The sequence below is a fragment of the Amphichorda felina genome, assembly GCF_050947745.1.
Source record: "Amphichorda felina strain 45539 chromosome Unknown scaffold_7, whole genome shotgun sequence".
Lineage (NCBI taxonomy): Eukaryota > Fungi > Ascomycota > Sordariomycetes > Hypocreales > Bionectriaceae > Amphichorda > Amphichorda felina.
Window position 1 is genome coordinate 203,990 of NW_028145043.1, and position 13,148 is coordinate 217,137.

A 13,148-nucleotide genomic window follows, 5' to 3' on the forward strand; every position below is an offset into this window, starting at 1 on the left:
TATGCATGGCTGGCCTGTCACCCATGCCAAATCTAGCATACCTATGCGGCGGCCCGTTGGCCCCCCTTGCCCCCGTTCTTATCCGTCATTTGCTTAACTATTATTACCAATCATTCAGGAGGGTGCCAATGCTTGGGGTCATCTCAGATCTGTATCATCCAAGGAGTAGTTATCCCGCCGGTCCTGGCTCCGGGGGTCCATGGACTTATACCAGCATCGCAGCTCAAGCGTATCACAAGCCTGAAGGTGTTGTGCGGAAGGTCATCCTAGGAAAAATAAACACTCTACCAGCTGAGAGCAGCCAGCCTCCAAAGCGGTAAATGTTATAGAAGGTCGTTGTTGGACCTAGACCTCCCCTGTTGCCGGTACCAGCAACAGCCGCGTGGCGAAATCAAGCTGGCTAGGCTCGTGTCGGATCCCTTCCTCACGAAGGCCATACGTAACACGATTGTTGGATTCACCAATCAAAAATGAAAATATATATAGAGTTCGCCCCTGATTGTTATGTATGAAGAAGTTGGGGGGGACAAAATGAACAAAAAGCAAAAAAGAAAGGGCACGGTGGGGATCGAACCCACAATCTTCTGATTCGTAGTCAGACGCCTTGCCATTTGGCCACGCGCCCTGTTTGATGGAAACATGCCAGGGATATTCACCTTAGGTACCGTCCTCTGTACTCGAGCCCGAACGTGCTGGAGGCGTTTGCTGGAGGCGTTTGCTGGTGTTCGGGGCTTCGAAAATGGTGATGGGTAACTTCACGCAAGCTGGGTGGTGCGGCAGAAGTCGACAGGTTTCCACGATTCACCTATCGGATTGGCTGCGGCTACCAGAAACGGAAACGGAAAAGGCAAAGATGATTGGAAACAATACCCATTGAAGCCGGGGGAGAACCATTCAACATTGGGTGTTTCGTACGAAACCTCCAACCTCATCAGTGGCCGCGCCAAACGGACAAGTATGGCCCACACCAACATTAGAATCAACAGGTTGTGTCGACTCTGTTCCTAGCCTGAAATCCGAACAGACCCTCGGCCATTTCAGATTTCAGACTCCTCCAAAGTTCCAAACCGGGGATGCACCGAGTGCATAGTACCATGTAAGCGATCCCACGTCCGCCCACCAGGCCGGTCCTCCGTAGCCCTCCCCACTTATAATGGTCGATCTGTCCAAGAATGGTCCCTATCCCCAACTCGCCGCGCCTTGAATCCTGGACGAGGTATTACTTTTCGTAACGCGCACCACCGCCTGCTCGTACACCCTGCGTCCAGCTCTGAAAGCATTCGATCTAGTCCAGCGGAGGAATGAGCCTGCTCCGCCCCTCTCTGCAGATCCCCCGGCGCCATTACACGCCCCGCTAGCACATCCCTCGCCTCCTCCGACACGGCGTCTCACTCAGGCAGTTTTCATCCTCCAGCTCCACGGCATCTCAGCGCCATCAGCCTCCCGCCAGCAAGATGAGCGGCCACGGAGACCTGAACAACACCCACGCCGCCCGGCCAGTCACCAAGCTCGCCGTCGACCCAGCCTACAGCCATGCCTCGCTCGCCATCCCCGCCCACGAGGACGACCCGGCCATCCGCCAAAAGTACCGCCCCTTCCTGCTGGGCCCGGAGTTCGCCGCGGACGACTGGGTCGCGCACCTCGAGCTCAGCACCGCCCTCCGGATGGTCCAGACGGAGCTGCTGGACGCCCGGCGGGACCGCCTGCGCATCCTCGTCCTGTACGGCAGCCTGCGCGCGCGGTCGTACTCGCGCCTGCTGGCGTTCGAGGCCGCGCGCATCCTCTTCCGACTGGGCTGCGACGTCCGCGTGTACAACCCGGCCGGGCTGCCCCAGAAGGACGACGTGGAGCACGGCCATGACAAGGTGCAGGAGCTGCGGGAGCTGAGCAGGTGGAGCGACGGGCATGTATGGGTCAGCCCGGAGCAGCACGGCAACCTGGTACGCATCTCCTTCTTCTTTTTTTTCCGTCCTTACTGATATAGGTATGGCCACCTGTATGCCTCAAGTCACTGCTGACTCCCCCATGCAGACGGGCATCTTCAAGCAGCAGATCGACTGGATCCCGCTGTCGTCCGGGTCGGTGCGCCCCACGCAGGGCCGGACGCTGGCCATCGCCCAGGTCAGCGGCGGGTCGCAGTCGTTCAACGCGGTCAACTCGCTGCGGATCCTGGGGCGGTGGATGCGCATGTTCGCCATCCCGAACCAGAGCTCGGTGCCCAAGGCGTACACGCAGTTCACGGGCGAGGCCGAGGGCAGCCGCATGATGGCCAGCCCGAACCGCGACCGCCTGGTCGACTGCATGGAGGAGCTGGTCAAGTACACCATCGTCATGAGGCCGCACTTTGACCTGTTTGGCGATCGGTTCAGTGAGCGCGAGGAGGGGAGGGCCAAGGCGGAGAAGGAGAAGGGGGCGCCTCAATAAAGAGGGGCAGAGAGAAACGGCAATTGTTAACATGGAGCAGCGCCCAATGCATTGATACATGTGTATGTACACAAACTCGCATATAGATAGACGTCATCTTCCTCCGCTTCACGGGTCAGAATGCCCATGACTTGTCAGTGGATAGACATAACGCAGGGTCGCAGACGGCATGTCACATTGAAACCCCGCGACACGTGCGCTCAAGTGAGTCAAGTCTCAGCTCACACGCGATGCCTGCAGGCACCTCATGTCATGAATATACAATGTGAAAAATAGAACAAGAGCCTAATAAACTACCGGAATCATACATCTAACTTTATCCAAAGACATTGTGCTTTTTTGTCTTGGTCTTTTATCTTCCTCTGTCTTTCTCCTACGTCCCCCACCCCCCCTTTTTCTTCTTACCACCCCGAGACCTTCTGCATGCTGCCGTGCTCAACAAGAGCCTTGTGCAGGTCGAAGCTGTTGAACAGCAGGTGGGGCTCGTGGCCCATGCCCTTGCGCAGGCAGTCGCTCTCGGCCTTCTCAAAGTAGTGCTTGAGGATGGGCTGGTAGACGGGGTGGGCGCACTTGTCGATGATGAGGCGGGCGCGCTCGCGGGGGGCGAGGCCGCGGACGTCGGCCAGGCCGTTCTCGGTGACAATGACGTCGAGGTCGTGCTCGGTCTGGTCGACGTGGGTGCACATGGGGACGATGCAGGAGACGCCGTGGGGGTCCGTCTTGGAGGGCCGGGTGGAGGGCGTGTGCATGATGGAGTACTTGGAGTTGCGCAGGAAGTCGGCGGAGCCGCCCAGGCCGTTGAGCATGCGCGAGCCCATGACGCAGGTGGAGTTGGCGTGGGCGTAGATGTCGACCTCGACGGGGGTGTTCATGCCGATGACGCCCAGGCGGCGGATGATCTCGGGCGAGTTGGAGACCTGCTGGCTGCGCAGCAGCAGCTTGTCGTAGTAGTTCTCCCAGCCGTCGTAGAAGCGGCGGAAGCCGTCGGGCGAGAAGCGGATGGAGGTGGCGGTGGCAAAGTCGAGGCGGCCCGAGTCGAAGAGGTCGAGGAAGGTGTCCTGGATGACCTCGGTCCAGACCTTGAGGTTGCGGAAGTTGGACTTGTCGAGGCCGCCGATGATGGCGTTGGCGACGTTGCCGATGCCCGACTGCAGGGGCAGCAGCGACTTGGGCAGACGGCCGTGGGCGACCTCGTGCTCAAAGTACTCGATCAGGTGGCCGGCGATGCGGAACGACGTCTCGTCGGCCTCGGTGTTGGGGGTGGTGGCGTCCTGGTAGTCGGACTCGACGACACCGACGACCTTCTCGGGGTCGATGGGGATGGAGGTGGTGCCGATGCGGTCCTCGACGCCCATGATGAGGTAGGGCTTGCGGCGAGGGGGCAGGTCGGTCATGGTGATGTCGTGCAGGCCCTCGAAGGAGGGCAGGGCGGTGTTGACCTCGATGATGATCTTGTTGGCCATCTGGATCAGCTCGGGGGTGGCACCGACCGAGGCGCCGGGGACGATGCTGCCGTCCTCCTTGATGTCGGTGGCCTCGACGACGACCACGTCCAGGTTGTTGTTGGGGCGGTCCTTGGTGTACCAGCCGTAGACGAGGTCGACGGGGAACATGGACAGGTGCTTGTCGAAGAAGTTGATGCGGCCCTCGTTGATGCCCTTGGAGATCTGCTTGCCGACCTGGTGGGGGCTGCGGCGGTCAATCATGTCGAGGGCGGCCCAGCGGTTCTCCGTCTCGGCACCCGACGACGCGCCGACAAAGAGCGAGTACTTGAGCTGGCCCTGGAGGTTGTTCTTCTCGACGTGGTCGGCCATGTAGGTGGGCATCTTCCTGTTGCGGGGGTTAGCAGGCCATGTCAGGAACATTTGGGGGGGTTTCCATCGAGCCATGCTCACTTCGGGTAGCCGACGCCGGTGAAGCCGGACCAGCCAATGTAGGAGCCGTTGGGGAAGTGGTGCATCAGGTCCTCGGGCTTGCACAGCTTCTTGAGCATGGAGGGCCTGCGTATGCGGGCCTTGAGGGCCGCCGAGGCCATTGGCGAAGCCATTGTGATGGGAGAGAGGAGAGTGCGAGGATGGAGGGGAGAGGGGGAGGAGAGGGAGGCACAGCACAGAAGAGAGGCACTGGTGAGGAAGAAAAACACGGAGGGGAGGGAGAGATTTTGAGCAAGTGATGGGATTTAAGCCGGTGACCTAACACACCAGGCGGCCAGACGCAGGCCCAGTCTGGCAGACTGCCGCCCACTGCCATGCCCAGAACCCCGGAGGCCCGCTTTCAACATCGAATGTTGCGCGCTGGGCCCATGGGTTACGGTCTTACGGGTCCCATTTGCCCATGGACGGTCCCACGTCCCAGTTAAGCTCCGGCCCGGAGTGGAGACGGGCTGGTCGCATCCAAGGGCTTCCCAGGCTGCCCAGGCTGCCCAGGCTTTCCCACCTGGGCTTGCTTCCAAGGCACTGGCCCATTGGGGCACCCGCCCTGGAGCCTCACCACGGCGAGTCAGGCCATCCATCCTGTGGGTCGATAAAGGCCCGGTGCTCGCGAGGTTTTGACGCTGGGATCCTGGAGCAATGCCGCATGCCATTGAGCACGCCTCATGACTCTCTCTGCACGCACACACACACACACACACACACACACACACGCACACACACACGAGCGTCGTCGAGATACCTTTCCCTCTGCATCCCCCTGGGCCCCCCTCGTGGCCTGGCCCTCTGGCTCGGCTTCACCCGCCCATGCAGGGTTAGGTGAGAGGATCCGCTGTTCCGCAGGATCCGACCCAGTGCTGCCGGCCCCGGCCCACGCCATAGCCGGCACCTCCGTTCGACCGGCCGGCTACCGTTGTGAGTGCCAATGTATGTAATGTTGCATCCGTGTCTCTCCTGCAGACTTGTTATAATACATGGCATCAATGGCATCAATGGCATCAATCAATGGCATCGGGTCCCAGGAATCGGCTGTCTGCGAGTACTGCGTAAATACCATCAACCTTATTGTCGGCTGCACCAACTGGTCCATTCCTGTAGAGTCGGATGGCCCGTCGCCCCATCACAGCGTGCACGATTCATGATGTCATGTTGAACGACGCCATTCGGATTCCAAATTCCAATTCAACACCAACCAAACCCGCACTACTCCGTGTGTAGCTGCGCAATAGCCCTCTCCCCCTCATGGAGCGGGGTTTCCAAGGCCTTACCGCCTTTTATTCGCCAGGTTTATCTGAGCAACGGGTGTCGGCACCCACGACGTAACCGACGGCTATAATGTACTTGGGGGGGGATCTGGGGTACCTGGGGATGCGACAACGTGCCACCCCCTCATGTTCCCCAGACACCAATCCTCCATCAATATATATATTACACACGCTATTGACTGCATCTCATATCCTGATAGGCCTACATAAGTGATCAAATTACAAGTCTCCGGCGCCAAGAGTCAATGTTTGAAAAAGGAAGAAAAAAATCAGGAATCAATTTAGTAACTCCTGTCCTGTCCTGTCTAATCCCTGCCCTCAGTGCAAAATCCAGAATCAGCTTCACCAACTCCAACTCCCCTCTCTTCTATCAAAGCAAGTCAATAGCAATGCTCGCGCAAGACCAGGACCCCCAAACCCCCAAACCCCCCCGGCCTTAGCCCTCTCGAGCCTCCCGCTGGAAAATGTCCATGAAGAGCGCACCACTGGCCTCCTCCTCCCGGACAACCACCCGCGCCCCGTCCACCATGGCGCCCATCATGCCCTGAATCGCCGCCCTCCTGGCCTCCTCGCACCGCGCCCACCACCCGTCGTACGCCCGCCGCGCATCCAGCAGCTCCGGGAACGCGCCCCACCGCACCACCAGCTCGTCCCTGCTGCGCATCAGCATCATGGCCACCTCGTCGGTGCTGTGGCCCCGGTGGGTGCACCTGAGCTGCGCCAGCACCTGGTCCTCCTCCCACGACCACGCGTGCCCGGTCCGCAGCCTGTCCAGCCCGGCCGGGTCCAGCTCCAGGAGCCGCTTGAGGCGCCGGTCCCAGCGCACCTCCTCGAGCTTGGCCGCCATGGCGATCTGCATGTACTGCGAGAGGTGGCGCGAGAAGTCGCTCTCCCGCTCCTCGGCGGGGCGGGACCTCCACCTGAGAAGGTTAGAAAGCTTTCGGATCGCCTCCATGCTTTTCGGCTGACTGACCTTGTTTGTGCTTGTTGTTTGGGTGAAGTGTTTCCTGGTCAAGTAGATGACTTGGATACTTTAGAAGTGTGAGTCCAACATCTCTCGTCGGAAATCCGACTACTGTTTATACTATATCGTTGAAGAACACGGTGATATTGGTTCCGGTGTTCCTTTCTAGCGAGCCCAGGGAAGATGTCATGAACTCGCCCCAACTCGGTAGTTCCATAGGAGTCTCCAGAGAGGAAGACCATGAACAGTTGATTCTTCGTGGATGGATGCGGTAGAGTAGTGTGGTAAGGGTATCTTCTTGCCTGCGAGTGAATAAAAAAGACTCATGTTCATTTCTAGAGACATGGATGCCAATCTACCTCCTTGTTCCTTTGGTGCTCTTCCCACCAAGTTCCCGGTGTGAGCTCGCCCTCGCGCTCAGCCTTGAACAACCTTGATAACATGCTTCTCATCGCTTTTCGGCCGAGGAACAAACCCCCATCACCTCCGCCGCGACCATCTCTCCACATGCAGCGCCTTGACCTGCTCATCCAGCCCCTCCACCGGACCCTCCACCGGGATCCCCGGCGCGACATCATTGATAGCCAGCGGCCTGACCACGTTGGCCGGCACGCCGGCCTCGCCCATCCAGCGCACGTACTGCGCCGTCGACGACACGTACACGATGCGGCCCAGCCCGCAGTACGCGTGCGCCGCCGCGCACATGGCGCAGTGCTCGCCGGACGTGTACACGGCCGCCCGGGCGCGCTGGCCCGCGTCGAGGTTGAGCATCGCCCACCGCGCCAGCGTGAACTCTGGGTGCAGCGTCGCGTCGGGCCTGGTGTCGCCCGCCCCCGCGCCCGTCACGGTGCGGTTGCGGTCGTGGTGCAGGATCCGCCCGGAGCCGTCGTCGTCGACCAGCACCGAGCCAAAGGGCGCGTCGCCGGCTTGCAGGGCTTCGCGGGCGAGCCGGACGCACAGCTCGAGAGCTTCTTGGTTTCGGGGGCTTGCCATGGTGGGCAAATTGGGGGTGTCAAAGGTATGTTCAAACGATCGTGTTAGATATTATTGACGGCACTGAGTTTCAACGTGAATGGTGAACCTGTATCTTCAGCTCTGCCTCCACCCAAGCTTGACCAGCGTTTCCCCGCACCATTGATCTTACACAGCTTCACGTTCATTCTCCCTTTTTAGGCTTATCGCGTACTCCTCGGTCAGCAACGATAATGGAAACGTCTTGGCGGACAGTTTCACTACCTTATTACTGCTTCATAAGCCCACTCACATGGTACACCCTGACCAAAGCCGGGGCAGCCGCTAGCTTCATATCACGACGGCGATAATTGTGGGAAGTGAGTCTCAACTCATCTGGGGGCCAGAACATGACTTGACACTTTAGCACCGTGGGCCAGGGGACCCCCACCATTCAATTGATTACGTAGCATAGGATGCCCCGGATTCGCTGGAATTTGTATTGTGGGGGGAGACATTATTCAATGTTTGTCAAAAGCCTCAATCACGCGTGAATCTCAATTTTTCATCCTGATGCGGAGCTACCCTATGCAACCAGACAACACCCACAGCCTGTGTCGTAACGCTGGCCATAATGGGCGAAATGGGCAAAAGATGACAATAAAAATATATCTGACGTGTCGTTCTTGTTTTTCCTTGTTGAAAGGCTAAATATACGATTCGTGTCGTAGAGGTCGACTGTTGGGTTGGCTTGAGCTCGTGAAATAGTAACATTGTATATTCGCATCTACTCACTATAACCCTGTTACAATGTTTTGCTCAACGCAGTACTCTTGTAGATTAACCAGACTCCTAGCGATAACTCAAAGTTCCGGGACTAGGACAGTACATATCTCACGGCAATGAATATCCCAGGCTTCATTGAGAAACATACACAGCCTGCGCCCATCGGTTGGGTATTCTTCGTCGTTGCAGCCGCAGCCGGTCGAGATGCCGAGAGGTCTCCGGGGCGCCCGGAGTTGGTGGCCGGAGACTCGGAGCAAGCGGAGGAGAGAGACCCACCACACTTCACACAGTCACGCCATCCCAAGTCGCCACCTACCATGTGGCCGGCCCAGCATCGAGATGGAGCAAAAAGCGATGAGAAACGTGGATGCTGTTGATCGGAGCTCCGTCCGCGAGTAGGACCGCGACACCTGTTTGGTGCCCGAGGGGCAAAGGTCTGCCTGCATACATGGGACATGTGAAGCCATGTCTTTGTGTTGGGAGTATTCAGCATCCCACAGTAGCACCGGCATGGGGAAAGATTTGTCTTGACTAGCACGGATAATGATAATAATAATAATAATACACGTGTAATACAACGTAAAAATACAAAAATACAAAAAGATAAATCCTCTCGGAGAGAAGATATAACAGGGTCTGGCCGGGGATTGAACCCGGGACCTCTCGCAATGGTGCTTGGGGTTTGCTCGGCTCGCGCCGTCCCTAAGCGAGAATCATACCACTAGACCACCAGACCTGATGAGTTGGCGCCTAGGCGCCTGGTTCGTTGGAGCAAGCTCCTCGGCATTTGACATATTACCGTGGGCTTCTGGCCATGGTCGGTCTTCAGATGTCAATATCATCACGACCCACAGACACACAAGAGGCTTCGAACCTGAGGGAATTATTAGATTTTTCCAACAAAACCCCTGCCAAGAAGTCAGGGCGCGGGCCGACAGCCAAGCTTTGCGAAGCTTGTTCGTGGAGTTCTGGGCGCAGCGCCGCAGAGTTCTGAAGAGGGGAAAGAATCAGACGCTGGCCCCCCCCCGCGCGCCCCCTCAAAGCTTGATGGAAAGTTTGCCCGCACATTTTCAAAGTTCATGTTCACACACCAGAGTAGCTCGTGTGAGACAATTGGCCATGGATGCACCAGAGACGTCGCGAATCAGAGCCCGCGGTGTGGCAGCCGGTGGCACCGAATGGCCGACTGTTGTGAATAGAAGCGCCTCCCTTCGAAAAGACCATTTTTGGAAGACTTGGGATCCCCCCTTTCAAGCTGACCTTTCAGCTGACAGGATTCGTTGGAATCATTGCCGGCGTCTATCCGTATTATCGTGGGAGCGAGGTTTCGCGGCCTTGTCCCACCGCGGCAGTGATTGGACGTCAATCCCAGACAATACCACAGGACTGTGTACACGCTTGGTATGCACATGCATCGACTGCATCTTTGGACATGTGAAAGTCTAGCATGGGCTGTCATATGATTGCTTCGATTGATCTGGAGAGCTGGTATTAATGGCGACGTGTGGCCGCTAGCGAGAGCAGCATCAGATCCTTTCAACACCAACTACGGATAGCATCACCACTCTTCACCACCATCGGCGTCGCCATTAGCGTCAGCACCTTGTGCGGCCCAAGCTTCCCACCACCATCTTCCCCTTCCAGCAGCGTCTTGTCAAGTTGGCCGGCCAGCGATATCGGAAGCGTCTGTCTGCCGTGTCACCAGACCGAAGACTCAAAGAGTTGGTGGCGCGCCGTGGGCGAGACAGGCACCAGATCGTCTGTCATGCAGCGCTCATGCACTCCTCATGCACGGCGCTGCCAGCTTATATTCTAGTGCTGCCCGCTTCTCAGAGGCGAACACGTCGAGGGGAAGAGGGGAGAGGGGACAAAAGTCAGCCCTTCCCAGGTCTCAGGTCTCAGGTCTCAGGACTCCAGATAACAATATCTATCTGCCATCATCTTCCACGCTCCCGTCGACATTTGATCGCGGGGTTGCAGCGGGGGAACGACGCCAGCCCCCACTAACATCCTAACACGACTTGCACCATCGAGTCACGACGACCACGACGCTAGACACTATTATATATTCCCAGCAACAGAACAAAAACGCCTTCACCCCGCATGACAGCGCGCGCCGGCCTTGGGAACCCCTCTCTCAACGCTCAACCACCGAGTCTGGGCGCTCAGGTTCTGCACGTGGACCCCGTCCTTCTAGTATAACCAACTCCTCCCAGCCGCCAACGCAGAACACCTAACCCACAAGGCGCCAGCCGCTCTGCTCCACCCTCCCTCACCGCCAGACACAAGTTCGCAGCTTTGACCGATATCCCCCCGGTGGACCTTGGGCCTGGGATCCTGGTTTTGCCCGTCCATCTCCGATTTTCTGGCAGTGTGCCAGTGCGGTGCCTGGAAGCTGTTTCCACTTGGGCCACTCGAGAAGCACCATTGCGGATACACCAGCAGCCTCCCCAGGGTTTCAAACTGCTAGCCTCGTTCTTCGTCTGTGTGAGTCGTGACCGTCATTCATCGCGATAGACAAATAGGCCAGGGACCCGCCGCCACAACAGCGTCCCCTTGACGGCTCGCCCTGCAGACCGCAACTTTTGACACATTCGTCTCCAGGACAACTCGAACAAAGGTGGGAATCCTGTTACATTTCGTTCCGCCTCTGGGGGCGTGAACCCCAGTCATTCACCGACTTGTTCCACGAGAATATAATTGACTCCCATTACTACAACTTGACACGGCTCCCCCCCCCCATGAGAACACTGGACCTGTATACACCATCTTCTTTGCATAACCTCCCGCCCAGCATGGGTCATCGATCCAGCTTGGCGGCGTCGGAAGCGACGTACCACAGCTTCAACGACATTGAGCTCTTTGAGCCGCCGGCCTCACCACCACGCAAGACGGCCAGGCCTGTCACCAGGGAAATCACCGACATGAGCACTCCATCCAGCGAAGATATGCGCCACCACAGCTACCCGGCTGCCATCCACATGAAGCGCCAGGACTCGGGCTACGAGTCGTACGGCGGCACTCCTCGCTCCTCGATCTCGCAGCCGCGGCCATCACCACCTCCTCGCCGGGGGACCGGCGCAAGCACCAACACCACCAACACCAACACAGGCACTCCATCCCCCCGTCCACGCACACGCCCTTCCACCCGCCGCTCCGCCAAGTCGTACAACTCGTCCGCCGTCCACATCGTCCGTACCCAGCTACCACCGCAAACCATCGAGCCATCGTCCTACTTCCACTTCCCCTCCCCCGACCCGGCCGATGACATGCACCACCATAACCACAATTACAGCAGCCCCTACCACGAGCACTCCGGCATGGGGCCCTATCACCACCACCACCACCACCACCACCACCACGACGCCGACACAGACCTCCCTCTGCAGACCCTGCCCCCGCAGACCACCCACTACTGGACCAGCGACCGCACCCGCCGCCTCGAGTACGCCGCCATCGACGCCGCCAGCCGCGGCCTCAAGGGCTGGATCCGTCGCCACCTGCTGCCGGACTGCCTCGCCGCGCGCGACGGAGGTCGTCACATCCCCTTTGACGACGACTCGGGCAGCGTGCGCCGGTACAGGCTCGAGCTCGAGGAGGACGATGCCCAGCATCACCACCATCACAGTCACAGCCACAGCCATCACCACCGGAGGCAGGCTGCCGCCGCGGATGAGAAGGCCGCTGCTGCGGGGGGCAGGAGGCGGCCGGCGTGGAGTTACTGGATCATCGGCGGTGGTCGTCGTCGGTGAAAAGACGACGTTACGATTTTTCACTTTGATTTGCTGCCTGCGTGGGCGATTTCGTTTTTCAGCGTCATTGCATGGCGAGATTGATGGGCATTTACACTGGCGTTCTATACCCCTCACCCCCTTTCTTTTTCACCCAGTTTGACTGGTAGATTTTACACACATACACCTTTTTTTTTTTTTTCTTTTTTCAACCTTGAGCATGTCGAGAAGATTGAAGGACGGGCATTGAAGTTTCCCATGATAGAGCATAGCATAGCACAGCGTGTTGCATTAGATAATGATGATCGGAGAGCAGGACAGCACAGAGCAGAACAGCGCAGAACAAGAAAATAGAATAAATATAAAAATAAACTTAATAATATTAAAAAAAACGCACTGTTCCCACAAATAGATATTGAATGAACCGCAGTGCCAAGTCAAGGGAGAGCGTCCGTGGCCACCAGCGTTGTTCAATGGAGCGGCCGTGGCCGCTGGGTGGTCTGCCCTCCTGGTTTTGTCTCCATTCATGGCTCCGATTGAGTGAGGCAGAGGGCGAGGGTTCGAGGACTGCAAGGGATGTTCATAAACTGGGTGAGCGGCCAGTTTGCAGCTGGATAGCTGCTAGGTGCCACATGAGCTCACGGGGCGACTCTGATGGGACGTCTGCTGGGCCAGACGCGAACACTTGACTTCGGGATCTTCTCAGATGGGTTGCACTGCTTCCTCCTCAATCAACGCTTTTAAACTCATTTTCATGAACGTGAATTTCATGAACGAGGATAGCTTCTAGGAGCTGGCCACCCCCGTTGTGCCCACCCGTTCACCGAACACAATCACCTTGTATCCAAGCACATACATCAAACCCCAGCAGGGTCTTTGAATAGTACCGAAGAAGTCAGAGTTCTTGAACGAACTATTGAGAACTGACAACAGGCAAAGGCACCACAAAGCCAAGGTACGCGAGGTCACTCACCTCAGACCTCACTCTACCAAAAAAACACATATCTAGCTCCCTCGAAGACTTTCTCGTCCAACAACACTCTCCTCTTCTCTGCTCGTTTTTGTACCCAACCTCACTCTCTCCAATACAGCAGAT

The 13,148-nt window shown here is 57.7% G+C and overlaps 5 protein-coding genes and 2 non-coding genes across 7 annotated transcripts; 2 read left to right on the plus strand and 5 right to left on the minus strand.

Annotated features, from left to right (window-relative positions):
• Positions 1-553: 553 nt before the first annotated feature.
• Positions 554-625, minus strand: ACO1O0_006844. Its single transcript has one exon. It is a non-coding gene; the product is annotated as a tRNA-Arg (tRNA).
• Positions 626-1,454: 829 nt separating this feature from the next.
• Positions 1,455-2,424, plus strand: ACO1O0_006845 (uncharacterized protein; the record flags this gene model as incomplete). The annotated part of the gene is made up of 2 exons (XM_083196224.1): positions 1,455-1,940; positions 2,032-2,424. The coding sequence occupies 2 exons, from the start codon at positions 1,455-1,457 to the stop codon at positions 2,422-2,424; spliced, it is 879 nt and encodes a 292-aa protein (XP_083047432.1).
• Positions 2,425-2,825: 401 nt separating this feature from the next.
• Positions 2,826-4,471, minus strand: ACH1 (acetyl-CoA hydrolase; the record flags this gene model as incomplete). The annotated part of the gene is made up of 2 exons (XM_083196225.1): positions 2,826-4,254; positions 4,320-4,471. 2 exons carry the CDS (start codon positions 4,469-4,471, stop codon positions 2,826-2,828), a joined length of 1,581 nt encoding a protein of 526 aa, XP_083047433.1.
• A 1,585-nt stretch (positions 4,472-6,056) lies between these two features.
• Positions 6,057-6,774, minus strand: ACO1O0_006847 (uncharacterized protein; the record flags this gene model as incomplete). The annotated part of the gene is made up of 2 exons (XM_083196226.1): positions 6,057-6,540; positions 6,722-6,774. The coding sequence occupies 2 exons, from the start codon at positions 6,772-6,774 to the stop codon at positions 6,057-6,059; spliced, it is 537 nt and encodes a 178-aa protein (XP_083047434.1).
• Positions 6,775-7,064: 290 nt separating this feature from the next.
• Positions 7,065-7,577, minus strand: ACO1O0_006848 (cytidine deaminase-like protein; the record flags this gene model as incomplete). The annotated part of the gene is made up of 1 exon (XM_083196227.1): positions 7,065-7,577. One exon carries the CDS (start codon positions 7,575-7,577, stop codon positions 7,065-7,067), a length of 513 nt encoding a protein of 170 aa, XP_083047435.1.
• Positions 7,578-8,953: 1,376 nt separating this feature from the next.
• On the minus strand, positions 8,954-9,057 carry ACO1O0_006849. The gene has a single exon. It is a non-coding gene; the product is annotated as a tRNA-Pro (tRNA).
• Positions 9,058-11,116: 2,059 nt separating this feature from the next.
• On the plus strand, positions 11,117-12,073 carry ACO1O0_006850 (uncharacterized protein; the record flags this gene model as incomplete). The annotated part of the gene is made up of 1 exon (XM_083196228.1): positions 11,117-12,073. One exon carries the CDS (start codon positions 11,117-11,119, stop codon positions 12,071-12,073), a length of 957 nt encoding a protein of 318 aa, XP_083047436.1.
• Between the last annotated feature and the right edge of the window lie 1,075 nt (positions 12,074-13,148).